The sequence below is a fragment of the Scylla paramamosain genome, chromosome 44 (genome assembly GCF_035594125.1).
Source record: "Scylla paramamosain isolate STU-SP2022 chromosome 44, ASM3559412v1, whole genome shotgun sequence".
In the NCBI taxonomy this organism is placed as follows: domain Eukaryota; kingdom Metazoa; phylum Arthropoda; class Malacostraca; order Decapoda; family Portunidae; genus Scylla; species Scylla paramamosain.
This window is the reverse complement of record NC_087194.1, coordinates 9,591,114-9,606,113: the sequence shown is the minus strand read 5'-3', so window position 1 is coordinate 9,606,113 and position 15,000 is coordinate 9,591,114. Positions and strand designations below refer to the sequence as shown.

The 15,000-nt window shown below is 39.7% G+C and overlaps 1 protein-coding gene across 1 annotated transcript; it reads left to right on the top strand.

The window, feature by feature from the left end:
* Positions 1–1,254: 1,254 nt before the first annotated feature.
* On the top strand, positions 1,255–1,581 carry LOC135094103 (uncharacterized). The gene has a single exon (XM_063993902.1). The coding sequence runs from the start codon at positions 1,255–1,257 to the stop codon at positions 1,579–1,581; it is 327 nt and encodes a 108-aa protein (XP_063849972.1).
* The last annotated feature ends 13,419 nt before the right edge of the window (positions 1,582–15,000 follow it).

The following is a 15,000-nucleotide window of genomic DNA, read 5'->3' as shown; positions in this document are numbered from 1 at the left end:
CAGAGAGACAGATGGGAGGGATGTGCAGCATGTTAAAATGATAAAGGATGCAGACGGAAATATACTGACAAGGGAAGAGAATATATTAAAAAAAAGATGGAAGGAGTATTTTGAGGATCTGATGAAAATCGAAAATTAAAGGGAAAGAAGGTTAGAGGAGGTGTAAGAGTTAAATCAGGAAGTACCAAGGATCAGTAGAGAAGAGCTGAGGAAGGCTTTGAGGAGGATGAAGGGAAGTAAAGCAGTAGGCCCAGATACCAGTGGAAGCATGGTGGAATTTAGGAGTGATGGCAGTGGGTTGGATAACCAGACTGTTCAACGGGATCTTGGAAGGCGAGATGATGCCAGATGTGTGGAAAAAAAAGTGTAAGTGCCAATTTTTAAGAAGAAGGGAGATGTACAAAACTGCTGCAACTATAGAGGAATTAAGTTGTTGAGTCATTTAATGAAGATATGGGAAAGAGTTGTGGAAACGAGATTGCGAACAGTAGTGAGGATCAGTGATGACTAGTTCGGATTCATGCCAGGGAGAAGTACAACGGACGCAATATTTGCTCTGAGGATGATGGTAGAGGAAGGACAGAAGGGGCTGCATTGTGTGTTTATAGATCTAGAAAAGGCTCATGATCGGGTGCCGAGAGAAGAGCTGTGGTATTGCATGAGTTGCTCGGGAGTGGCAGAGAAGTATGTGAAGGTGGTGAAGGACATGTACGAAAACAGTGTAACAGCAGTAAGGTGTGCTGCAAGAATGACGAAGGGTTTCGGAGTGGAGGTGGGACTGCACCAGGGATCGGCTTTGAACCCCTTCCTGTTTGCAGTAGTAATGGACAGACTGACTGATGAGGTCTGATGAGTGATCTGTTGCGAAAACCGGGAAGAAGTGGAGACAGAGTTTGAGAGGTGGAGATATGCACTGGAGAGAAGGGGGTTGAAACTGAGCAGCACCTAGACTGAGTACATGTGTCTCAACGGAGGTGATAGGGAGACAGTAAGGCTATAAATGGCAAAGGTTGATGAATTTAGATATTTGGGGTACACGGTACAGAGAAATGGAGACTGTGGTAGGGAGGTAAAATAGAGAGTGCAAGCGGGATGGAATGGGTGGAGGAAGACGGCAGCAATGACATGTGACAGAAAGGTTTCCGCAAGAACAAAGGGAACGATTTATAAAACAGTAGTGAGACCCGCCATGCTGTACGGTATGGGAACAGTACCACTAACGAAGAGCAGGAAGCGGAGTTGGAAATAGCGGAAATGAAGATGTTGCGATTTGCTCTTGGAGTGACGAGGATGGATAAAATCAGAAATTATTACATCAGAGGAACAACACACGTACCTTGGTTTGGGGACAAAGCAAGGGAGGCTAGGCTGAGGTGCTTTGGACATATCAGGAGAAGTGACGAGGGGTATGTGGGAAGGAGGATGCTGGACATGGATCTACCTGGTAGGAGAAAGAGAGGGAGACCAAAGAGAAGATTTATGGAAGCTGTGAAGGGAGACATGCAAGTGGTGGGCGTGACAGAGGAAGACACAGAAGATCGAGCGTATTGGAGAAGAGTGATCCGCTGTGGCGATCCCTAAATTGGAAGCAGCCGAAAGAAGAAGATTTACATATTTGTTGGATGTAGCTAGCCTATTAGGAACACCTGCAACCTTTAGGCTGCGTATTTACTAGCCACTAAAGTCGTTTCTCTCATTTTTTTTTTTTTTTCGTATTCAGAGTTTTTTTTTTTTCTCAAGAACGTTTCTTCATTATTATCAATTTATTATGTTATCAGTACAAATGAGTGTATGCAATTATTGATGCAGGTATATATATATATATATATATATATATATATATATATATATATATATATATATATATATATATATATATATATATATATATATATATATATATATATATATATATATATATATATATTAACTACTGTCGAATTACTAATACACCAACTATGTTTTATTTTAGATATTTATACGTATGTTTTGTTATTATCTTATATCGTTCTTATACCGATGCTTGGTGCGGCCTTGCCCTGTCTGCTGCTGTTAGTGTATACATTTGTGTATTTAGCCGGCTCATTCCACTTTTTTTTTTTTTTTCGAAATTGGTGAAGATAATTTTTAAGGTTAGAAACGTGTTTACATTGTTCTAACTTTTTGGTAAATGTAACCTATATCTGAACTCATAACTTATTAATTACCCAGCTGTGATCATCCCCCCCCAGCGCTTCCCCTTTTGTCTCAAAACTCATGGGGGCAGTCACGGACTTCCCTCCAAAGACGATTATGTTCGTTTACACAACTTCACATGATTTAGTAAACGCACACCCTGTATAAAAAAAAAAAATAAATAAATAAATAAATAGATAAATAAATAAAAATAATAATAATAATAATAACAAATAAATAAATTAATTAATAAATAATAATAATAATAATAATAATAATAATAATAATAATAATAATAATAATAATAGGAGTAATAATACTATTGCGACTTCCCGCCATCAGGAGTTACCTTTTAACGGTGACGGGGCTCGCTTATAACTAGAGGGTTCGGTGCCCGTTGGTTCCATGGAACAAGCGCTCTCCCTTTGGCGCCATTATGACCACGATGATAAGGCGCCTTCATTTTTTTTATTTATTTATTTATATTTTATTTATTTACTTTTTTTTTTATCAGTCGATTAAGAAGGCGACTCCTACATCAGCCTTTGGGACCCCGTCTGCCGAAACGATAATTACTCCCAGCTAGGTGTGAAGCATTGGATCAGAGATGCTGTGATCCTATCAGTAACCCAGCTGTGACCTCACTGAACGTTTCCCTTTGTGTCTCACAACTCAAGGGGGCAGTCACATGTGGCCTGCTCTCTATAGACAACTTTCTTTCTTCACACAAAACTACAAGCAACTAATTAAACACAAACCCTTCACTCAAAGCTCAAAATTATCATGGGCGACTCCTACAACAGCCTCGGAATTCTCATCTGGAGAGGGGACCACAAATGTCCCCAGGTCTGACTGCTTCTCCTATCGACGGGATCCGCCTCTGTGTGCTGTGCGCATAACAGAGGTGACTGGCATGGAAGCGTACATACATTCCTCACTCTTCCTTTCGACCTAAACCTTCCAACCTTTGGTTTAACATCGCCTGTTTTCGTGCTATACATGATAGAAAGGTGGCCCACAATAGGTATTTGAGCCTTCCACCACCTGAATCTTCATATTTCTGTTCAGAATCATGCTAATTATGTTCTCCAACTGGCCAAAAACTCCATTAATAGAGATTGTCAAAATCTTTCAAGATCTAACGTCCCTCGTTACTTCGTACACCTAACCAAAAACATATTCAATAAGTAGTACTTGATCTTTCCCTCCTTTATTTCAACCTGATGGCACTACAGCCATCTTATCTATTTCTAAAGTTGAACTCTTCGCTCAAACCTTTCATAAAAACTCTATGTTGGATGATTCAGTCTTGTTCCTCCCTCACCTCAACCCTCCGACTTATTCATGCTATCCATTAAGATTCCTCGCTGTGATGTTTTCCATGCTCACGCTGGCCTTAACCCTTTTCAAAGGCTTATGGACCTGAGGAGATCCCTCCTACTGTTCTCCGAAATTGTGCCTCCGTGCTTGCACGTTGTCTTGTCAAACTCTTCAAACTTTGCCGAATAACATCTACCTTTTCATCTTGCTGGAAGTTTGCCTACATTCAGCCTGTTCCTGAAAAGGGTGACCGCTCTAATCCCTCAAACTACCGTCCTATTACTTTAATTTCCAGCTTCTCTAAAGTTTTTGAATCTATCCTCAACAGGAAGATTTTTAAACATTTATCACTTCATAACCTTCCATCTGAGCGTCGAGGCAGCTCCAGTGGTGATACTCTGGCTTTCCTTACTGAGTTTTAGTCACCCTCTTTTAGGGATTTTCATGAAACTTTCCCTGTTGCCTTAGACATATGAAATTCTTTTGATAGAGTATGGAACAAAGCTTTGATTCCAAAACTATCCTTCTATACCTTCTATCCGTTTCTCTATAACTTCATCTCAAGTTTCCTTTCTGACCGTTCTATTTCTGCTGTGTTAGACGCTCAATGCTCTCTTAAATCTATTAATAGTGATGTTACTCAGGATTCTGTCCTGTGACACACTCTCTTCCTGTTATTTATCAGTGATCTTCTAAACCAAACTTCTTGTCCTATCCACCATTACGCTGATGATACCACCCTGCACTTTTCCACATCTTTTGATGGACGTCCAACCTTTCAGGAAGTAAACAGTTCACGCAGCGAGGCCACACAATGCCTGACTTCCGATCTCTGTAAAATGTATAATTGGGGTAGAGCAAACTCAGTATTGTTTAATGTCTCTAAAACTCAATTCCTCCATCTATCAACTCGACGCAACCTTACAGACAACTATCACCTCTTCTTCAATGGCACTTAACTCTATCCCTCCTCTACACATCCTCGGTCTGTCCATTACTTATAATCTAAACTGGAAACTTCACATTTCATCTCTAGCTAAAACAGCTCCTACAAATTAGGTGTTTTGTGTCGTCTCCGACTTTTTTTTTTTTCCCCTATCTGCTAATTCTGTACAGGGGACTTATCCGTCCATGTATGGAGTATGCTTCATATGTATGGTGGGGTTCCACTCATACCGCTGTATTACACACTCTGGAATCAAATGCTTTTCGTCTTATCAACTCTCCTCTTACTGACTGTCTTCAGACTCTTTCTCATCACCGCAATGTTGCATCTCTTGCTATCTTCAACCGCTATTTTCACGCTGACTGCTCTTATGAGCTTGCTAACTGCATGCCTGCCCTCCTTCCGCGACCTCGCTGCACAAGACTCTCGCCGTCTTCCCTGCTGGCCTCCACTGATCACGACCTCATATATGTATCTTGCCCTATTAATCCAATTCCTTCTCGAGATCCCAGAAACCGAAGGTGCCTCTGGCGTTTTGCCTCTGCTAATTGGGGGGACCTGAGGAGGTATTATTACCATGTTCCATGGAATGACTACTGTTTTCATGTCAGGTACCCGTCACTGTGCTGAGCACATGACATCTGTGATAGTGTCTGGCATGGATGTGTACATTCCTCAGTTTTTCTCTTCCCCTAATCTTTCCGAATCTTGATTTAACTCATTCTGTTCGAGTGTTCCCCGTTCTATACATGATATAGAGAGGCGGACGAAAAACGGTATATGAGGCTTCCATTACATGAATTTCAAGAACCTTACAGTTTTGCCCAATATCATACCAAATCTGTTTTCCAGCTAGTCAAAAAGCTCCTTCATCAATAAAAAAAAAAAAAAAATCTTTCTAGACTTAAATAACTTCCTCGTGACTTCAGGGACCTAATTAAAATATCTACAACAACTTTTTTGCTTCATCTCTTCCTCCTTTATTTCCAGTGGATGGCACCACTGCCATCTCATCTATCTCTAAAGCTGAACTCGTCATTCAGACTTTTGCTAAAAACTTTATCTTGAATGACTCAGGACTTGTTCTTCCCTTTTCTCCATCATCTGACTATTTCAAGGATGGTATCAATCAGCATAGGCAGTGGATAGGACAAGAGGTTTGGCGTAAAAGGTCATTGATAAAAAGAAGAAAGTGGTTGACAGGACAAAACACAGAAGAACATCACTGTTAATAGGGCTGGATTCACAAGAGCCACTTTTGTGGTCAGTGGCCAACACACACACACACACAGACACACACACACACACACACACACACACACACACACACACACACACACACACACACACACACACACTCACACGCACAAACATACACACACACACAAAAATATATATATATATATATATATATATATATATATATATATATATATATATATATATATATATATATATATATATATATATATATATATATATATATATAAACATCTACATATATTTACACTAGAATTATTTTTCATCGCAAACACAAAAAAGTTCAGTTGTGGCGGGCGGAGCCATTTTTCCGACTGCACCACTGTGGTCGGCCACTGAAGCCAGCGATCGAAACCGTTATTCGGAATACATTGACAAAAATATATTAAAGAAAATTCTTATGTGTTATGCTCACTGCAATATTCTGTTAATAACTACGAAGTACTTTCTGCGCTTTTTTGCGTTTCATCTCGACTAAGAGAGTACAGACAGCTGCTACTTCCACGAGATATATATTAATATTAATCACATTTCTGGGCGCCATCTAGTGGCTCGTGTGCACGTTTTTTTTTTTTTTGTGTCTGTGTGTGTGTGTGTGTGTGTGTGTGTGTGTGTGTGTGTGTGTGTGTGTGTGTGTGTGTGTGTGTGTGTGTGTGTGTGTGTGTGTGTGTGTGTGTGTGTGTGTGTGTGTGTGTGGCGACCATTTTTTTGTGGCGGCAAATTTTTGTGGTGGTCACAGACTACAAAAGTGGCTCGTGTGAATCCAACAGCAAGTGAACCATCAGGAACAGAACTTGAGGTGAAGTTGAGGAAAGGAGGATAGAAGCTGTGTGAGAGTGTACTAGACTTAGTATGTATGTATGTGTATACGGTTAGTTCATTTTCTTTGTATTATTATTATGATTATCATTATTATTATTATTTATTATTTATGTGGTTTATACATTGAAGACCTTCTCGTCCCCCTTTTTGCTTCGGCGGGATCACTTTTTTTTTTTTTTTATGTAGGAGGGACATTGGCAAAGGGCAATAAAAATCCAATAAAAAAAAAAAAATCTCACTGAGATGGCAGGCCCAGAAAAGGGTCCAAAGCGGTAGTAAAAAAATTGTCACATTGGATATGTGTCTTGAAACCTCCCTCTTGAAGGAATTCATGTCATAGGAAGGTGGAAATACAGAAGCAGACAGGACGTTCCAGAGTTTATCAGAGAAAGGAATGAATGATTGAGAATACTGGTTAACTTTTGCATTAAAGACGTGTACAAAATGGGGTGAGAAAAAGAAGAAAGTCGTGTGCAGCGAGGTTGTGGGAGAAGGGGAGGCATGCAGTTAGCAAGATCAGAAGAGCAGTTAGCATGAAAATGGCGGTAGAAGGCAGCTGGAGATGCAACATTGCGGTGATGTGAGAGAGGCTGAAGACAGTCAGTTAGAGGAGAGGAGTTGATGAGACGAAAAGCTTTAAATTCCATCCTGTCTAGAAGAGCGATATGAGTGGAACATCCCCATACATGTGAAGCATACTCCATACATGGACAGATAAGGCCCTTGTACAGAGTTAGCAAATGGAGAGGTGAGAAAAACTGGCGGAAACATCTCAGAACATCTAACTTCATAGAAGCTGTTTTTAGCTAGAGATGAGATGTGAAGTTTCCAGTTCAGATTATTAGTAGAGGACAGATCGAGGCTGTTCTGTGTAGAAGAGGGGGGCAGTTGAGTGCCACTGAAGAAGAGGAGATAGTTGTCGAGGTTGTGTCGAGTTGATAGATAGAGGAATTTAATTTTTGAGGTATTAAACAATACCAAGTTTGCTCTGTCCCAATCAGAAATTTTAGAAGGATCAGAAGTCAGGTGTTCTGTGGCTTCCCTGCGTGAAATGTTTACTTCCTGAGGCATTGGGCGTCTATGAAAAGACGTGGAAAAGTGCAGGCTGGTATCATCAGCGTAGGAGTGGATAGGACAAGAAGTTTGGTTTAGAAGATCATTAATGAATAATAAGAAGAGAGTGAGTGACAGGACAAAACCCTGAGGAACACCACTGTTATAGATTTAGGAGAAGAACAGTGACCGTCTACCACAGCAGCAATAGAACGGTCAGAAAGGAAATTTGAGATGAAGTTACAGAGAGAAGGATAGAAGCTGTAGGAGGGTAGATTGGAAATCAAAGCTTTGTGCCAGACTATCAAAAGCTTTTGGTATATACAAGGCAACAACAAAAGTTTCACCAAAATCTCTAAAAAAGGATGACCAAGACTCTGTGAGGAAAGCCAGAAGATCATCAATAGAGAGGCTTTGACGGAACCCATACTGGCGATCAGATAGGAGGTTGTGAAGTGAGAGATGTTTAAGAATTTTCCTGTTGAGCATAGATTAATAAAAAAAAAACTTTAGATAGGCAGGAATTAGAACGGTCACGGTTTTTAGGAACAGGCTTAATGTAGGCAAACTTCCAGCAAGAAGGAAAGGTAGATGTTGACAGACAGAGCTGAATGAGTTTGACTAGGCACGGCGCAAGCACAGAGGCACAGTTTCGGAGAATAATAGGAGAGACCCCATCAGGTCCATAAGCCTTCAGAGGGTTTAGACCAGCGAGGGCACGGATAACATCATTGCGAATAATTTTAATAGGTAGCATGAAATAGCCAGAGGGTGGAGGAGAGGGAGGAACAAGACTAGAATCGTCCAAGGTAGAGTTTTTAACAAAGGTTTGAGCGAAGAGTTCAGCTTTAGAAGTAGATGTGATAGCAGTGGTGCTATCTGGTTGAAATGAAGGAGGGAAAGAAGAAGCAGAGTTATTGGAAATATTTTTGGCTAGATGCTAGAGTCATGAGGGGAGTTAGATCTTGAAAGATTTTGACACTTTTTGTTAATGAAAGAGCTTTTGGCTATTTGGAAAACAGACTTGGTATGGTCCCGGGCAGAAATATAAAGAGCATGAGATTCTAGTGATGGAAGGCTTAAGTACCTTTTGAGGGTCACCTCAAAGTTTACTGTTTACCTCAAAGACTGTTTACCTTCGAAAGGCAGAAAGGAAACGAGATAAAGCTCAATGTACAGGCCGAGGCCCTGCCGAGCATGAGAACGGACCAAACACCGCTGCCACTGAGTGAGCACACCAACCAACCAGAGCTGACCAATCAGCGCCTCCCATAATGAGGTTCTGCATTGTATCACATTCTCTGTGGACAGGCAAGTGATTTACTACATTATACAGTCTACAGGCACTGCAACGATTTCCCATTTTATTATCAATATTTTACTTTATTTGATTTATTTATTTAATTTTTTCATATAAAGCAAAAACAGCATATACATATTAATGAAAAGATACGAGGAACCATGCAATGTTTTCTACGCGGCGGGTGGTGTGGGATGGAGAGTAGGTTTTTTTGTTTTTCCTTCTCCAAGGGATGGATTAAAGGAGGATAGCAGCAACTGCGTGAAACTCCTTGTGTATTATGAGGGAAAGACAGTGAGGTTAGATGGTCGTCTTGATTCCAATTTTTTAAGGTTCATTTATTAAGAAATTATAATGACTTTTTTTTTTTTTTGTAAAAAAGAAGACTGGGTAAGGGCAACTAAAAAGTAAAAAAAAAAAAAAGTCAGAGTCCCTACAGAAAAGTAAAAAAATGTTTTCGAAAAACAGAGAACAAGTGTCTCGAAACCACCCTCTTGAAAGAGTTCGTCATAAAAAGAAAGAAATACAGAAGCCTTCTTTATTTCCCAGCTCAGAAACGTTAAACTAACCTCAACATTAACCTTACTGTTAAAAATTTTCTTGCCCAATAACGATGATGACCTATTATCCTTACTGAGCACGATATATATATATATATATATATATATATATATATATATATATATATATATATATATATATATATATATATATATATATATATATATATATATATATATATATATATATATATATATATATATATATATATATATATATATATATATACATACATTTATCTTTTAAATTTTACTTCCCACAACCTAAAACAAAAGAACATTTTAAAAATAGGTAATTTTCCATAGACACTTGTGCTCAATCATTAGTCAGGTGGCCACATTATTCAGTAATGTGCATTGCTTCTACGACTTGGAATGTTAGACTCAGCATGTTCGAGGAAAAGGGTTGTCTTTAGAACAAATTGATTGTAACTAGTCTGAGAAAATTACAAGTAAAAAGGAATATTTTAGTATAATTTTCAAAACAAATAACGAAATTGATCTTAGGATTACAGAATCCTTGTAAACTCCTCAGCATAAACCTAATTTCCATTCGATAAAGTAGATAAAGAAGATAAAGTAGAGAAAAAAAAAACTCACCAAGCTCCAATTAAATGTCATTTGATTATTTACAAATATTTAAACATTTACAAAATGAAGACCCAGACAGACACACCAATCGTAATCAAATAAATTTATGATTTACGTAGGAGCTATTTAATGGAAGAAGCTGCTTAACAAAAGCAGAGATCGTAAATATTTTACACGAGGAGTCGAATACCGACAATTTCTACCTTTCCTTCCGGGATCTGCTGGCGAGAAATGATTACTGAGGTGATCTCTCCGCCAGTGCTGGCTGCTTGGCGACGTGGAAAAGAAACAATCCTGTCAGCAAGTGTCCAAACATTTGTGTTCATGTTACAGGTGGTAGACGAAGGTGGCGTAACGCGAAAACAAAAGCGTTTTATAACCCTACTACTACTACTACTACTACTACTACTACTACTACTACACACACACACACACACACACACACACACCTCACCTTCATCCTCATTCATGTACGCCTCCCCAGCGTGGTCCTCCTCCCTCACACACACTCAACAGCTACAGCTAGAGAGTGTGCAGAAAAGAGCGCGCAGGATCATCCTTGGCCCTGCATACACCACCTATGAAGAAGCCCTGACCACCCTGAGTCTGTCCAGACTATCCACCAGGCACCGAGAGGCTCTGGAGAAGTTTGGAAGGGGACTGCCTCTTTAGCTAACCTATCACCTGTCTCATTCCCATGGACTCTCACATGTGTGGATACCCAATAAAACGTTATGTGATATTCTTTGCGCTGGAGAAGATAAATCCACTCTAAAGTAAATAAAATTAGGGGAGGGAGAGAGGAAGTAAAATGCTCCAGAGCAGACAACGCACTACGGGAGTCACTAAAAAAATAGTTAAGCCTTAAACCAGTAAGGTAAAATTATTTCTAGGGCAAGAATAATGGCAGATAACCGCGTCGACAGAAGTAAAGGAATATAACACTGTATCCCACTCTCGCATCAGACTTTGAACTATTTGTGTTGATAGGGACGAAGCTAGAGTGTGTCGAAGAGTGTTAAAAAGATAAAGCTTGAAACTCGAACTGTGGTAGTATTTTTTTATTTTATTTATTTACTTATTTTATTACCTGCAACAGGAGAGCAGATCGATATTTGTTAAAGCTGCCAGTACCCGACCCTTGGAAGGCGATGGGGGCAAACGGAGATAGAGGGTACATGAAACTCAGTCACAGCAGACGTAAACCGATATCTAAAAGACTTAGGAAAACTGGGGAAAGCATCATATAAGGCAGAACGTGCATCATGAGAAACTGTCGTACAAGTAACAGACACAGGAAGGCAATGGTTTCGATACCAATACTTCATTACTAGCAACTGCCGACACAAGTCTAATAGGAGGACACCAGCATCCACCAGCAGGATAGGAATTGGAGATGATCTGAACGCACCGGTTGCTAAACGAAAACCAGCATGGTGCACTGGTTACAAAGTGCGAAGCCGAGCCTCTGTAGCAGAAGAATAAATTTTGCAACCATAAACCGCTAGATGTCGTTGCTGCTCATCTAACTGTAGGAAAGAAAGCTAGAATATTGTTGTAGTAAATCTCAGTTGCGTAAAGATGCATAGAACATTGATCATCATGATACTATTGAAATGATGTATCGACTTTTCAATATCCGGTAAGGATAATATTGAGAGAATGTGGTCAAATTATTTTTTTTTTTTTTTGTGTGTGTGTGTGATTATCGAGTAAACTTAAATAAAGCATATTACAAGTATAAAAAACTATTGATTTGGACAATGAAAAAAAAAAAATCACACTTCTATATAGTAAGACACAACCTACTCAGTAACATCGTGATATATGGAGTTTTTTTTTGGGGGGGGAGGGGGAATTTTAGCATCCCTCTCACGAAGCGAGCGACAAGGCAAAGTAGTCGAGAACCAAAACAAACATCTCTCAGGCGATCCTTGAGTGACGGGAGAGGAGTACAGGAAACTTTTTCACCAGTTTTGTAACGATGCCATTGTGTTGTGTCCCTCAATGTGCCACTCAATATGGGGGCCACCAGTTCCCATAAGAAGCTGAAATGAGGAAACTGTGGGAAGTTGCTATAAAGAGGGACAAGTGGAGCCCTACGGCAGCCAGCAGAGTGTGTCACAAGCATTTCACTGAGGAGGATCATGTTACTACCACAGCTCTGGGTAAGTCATGTTGAACGTATTTGTTTCTCATGGAAAATGTGAAGGCAGGACCATATATACTCAGAAATATTCACAGATGAAGTAATGGATGAAGCTCACGCCTGTCACTCAAGATCAATATCCTGGGTACTTTTATAACTCTGGGCGTGTGTGGTGGTTATGGTGGTTATGTGTGCCCTGTAATGGAATTTCTACTCATGGTTATTCCATACCTTATCTAGAATAGATTAAAGTTTAACTACTGAATGCAATGATTACCCACTCTGGAAAGTAAAAACCCAAAGTACATTGTTTTTATTTTGCTGAATATGTGTCACGCTCACTCATCTAGTATTGGTCAGGCTGTTTGTCTATCAATACTCTTGGTATCTGGTGCTTTCACATCATACATGCATAATTTATAAGGAAAAGTGCAATTCAGTCTAATGTATCTTGTTTTGATTTTACCATGTCCCGAACACACTTGGGGACCTGATGGTAAAGCTGGGTTCTTGATTGGGAAAGCCAAAATTAAGCACTTTTTGTCATTCCTTAAAAAAAAAAATAAATAAATAAATAAAATGAGGATGAGAATTGACATTTCTTGAATATAAGAAATTTCTAGATAGAATAAGAGTCTGGTGCAAAAGGAAAATTCTGCCTGTTCGCACCCTAAGAGGTATGAGCCAGTATTCTGAGGAATGGCAAGGCCTTCATAATGCGGTTTTGATATATTTAAAATGTGGCACCCAGGTGAGCCGTCTGTCAGACATAAGACCCAGAAAGCGAGTCTCCTCCACACATGAAATTCTTCTATGATATAAATACGTACAGGTCTGGGTCAGAGTAAACACTGCGGAGACGGCAAAAATGCATAGCAACATTTTTCAGAGCAGAGAAGCGAAAACCCCGCATCTCAGTTCACCGGAAAATCCTATTAATTCCTAATTGCAGCTTTCTTTTAATTAGTGGCACTCGTGCAGATGAAAAGGATATTGATAAGTCGTGTAAATATAAACATCCACGGACTCCCTCTGGAAGTACACTAATCACATTGTTTATTGCAACAGCAAACAATGTGATATTCAGTATACTTACTTCATTGCAGCACACCATCTTCAAGTGGGCGTGTTTCAGACAGAATGCTCCCAATCCGTATCCGTAGAAAAGCGATAAAAAATGAGGAGGCGGACACGGAGACCGAACTCATACTGAGTTAAACGCTGTGGCACAAATCATATTCTTTCTTCAAATAAAAAAAAATACTTACTAGCGAATGTTTCACTTATAGAAGATTCTAGAAATAAAAGAGCACCATATGTAGCCCTCATTTTCCTAAAGCCGTTCTGAAGAGGTGACAGGTAATTCTCTCTCTCTAAGTACCACATAAGTCTGCCATTTACCATCTTTTCCAGCAACCTACAAATACAAGAGGTTAAAGAAATTATACGTAAGAAATTGTATGTAAGAAATTGATGATCTTTGGAATGGGGATAATTAGAGCAACACCATAAGAAGATGGAAAATCACCGGTATTCCAAATAATGTTTTAAAGGTCAAATAAAAAGATTTCATGAAAAATATGGCGCAAAAGGAATATGGGATGTCATTAAGGCCTGGGGATGAATCTTGGAACTAGGACAAAGCCATGCGTAACTAAGACAAAGAAAATGGAACATTATACGACTCTCCACCAGGGAAAGCAAAATTCTAAGTGTCGACAGTGAAGTATTACAGGTGCATTTGGGTACTTTTTGGAGACTAGCAAAGTTCTCAGCAAGCAGGTCGTCAAAAAATCTTAGGGTCTGTTACCGTCCGCCCAAATCATGGGATAGAATAGGTGAGGGAGGTGCAGAATACTTTCCAGATATTTTGTGAACTCTGTTGAAGACCTCGCATAACTCCTTCAAGACTCCTGTCAAGCCCTCTTTAAAGTGCGACACGCGCGGGCACGTGCTTGACAAAAAAAGACTCCAGGTAGTGGATGCCCCCACAATGTCGTCGAAGGCGAGAAAAGGCAGCACGCTTTTCTCGAACAGCAGCTGTACAATCCGCACTCCAACAGGGAACAGGATGTTTAAGAATCCGACCAGAAGTTTACGAGACAGACTGAAGAGCAGCGGAGTGCAAGATCAGTGAAGTATGTTGCAGCCTCATCACAGTTTTCTGTCTCATCCACTGAGAGAGCAGAGGTGCTGAGTTCTGTGAACAGCGACCAATCCGTCTTATCTAGACTCCACTGGGGACTACGTGGCTGTGGTGTAGAATCAGTTGACTAGAGTGATCGCTTCCATATGAATCTGGTAAATTACTTCAATTAAAATCAAGAAAAGAATTAGATTTACAGACAGAAAGATCTATTATTATAAAATTGTGAGTATGATTTTGTGTATGGAGATGGGTAATGTTTCCATAGTTTAAAATCTCTAATCCTGAATCCTCGATTAAAGAAACAAGCAAAAACCCACGAGCGTTGACAGCGTCATTATCCCACAAAGGTTGGCGTCCATTGAAGTCATCCATTAAAAGAGGAGAAAGAAGAGCGTTTAAAAGGTTATCAAGTTCATTCCTTTCAATAGTAACACTGGGAGGCATGATACAAACTGCATAAAAACGATTTATAAAAAAAAAAAAAAAAAAAAACATAACAGCAACAACCTGCAGCGGCAAGTGAACTTGTAGGTGGATAAAAGGATATCTGTGCGAACAAAGATGGCAGTGCCACGGTGGTTGCCCTGAAGAGGAAATGGAGTGAAGAAGAAATCACGACATCCCGGAGGACTAAAGTGAGTTGATTCTCTGCAACTTCCAAACACGACAAAAACC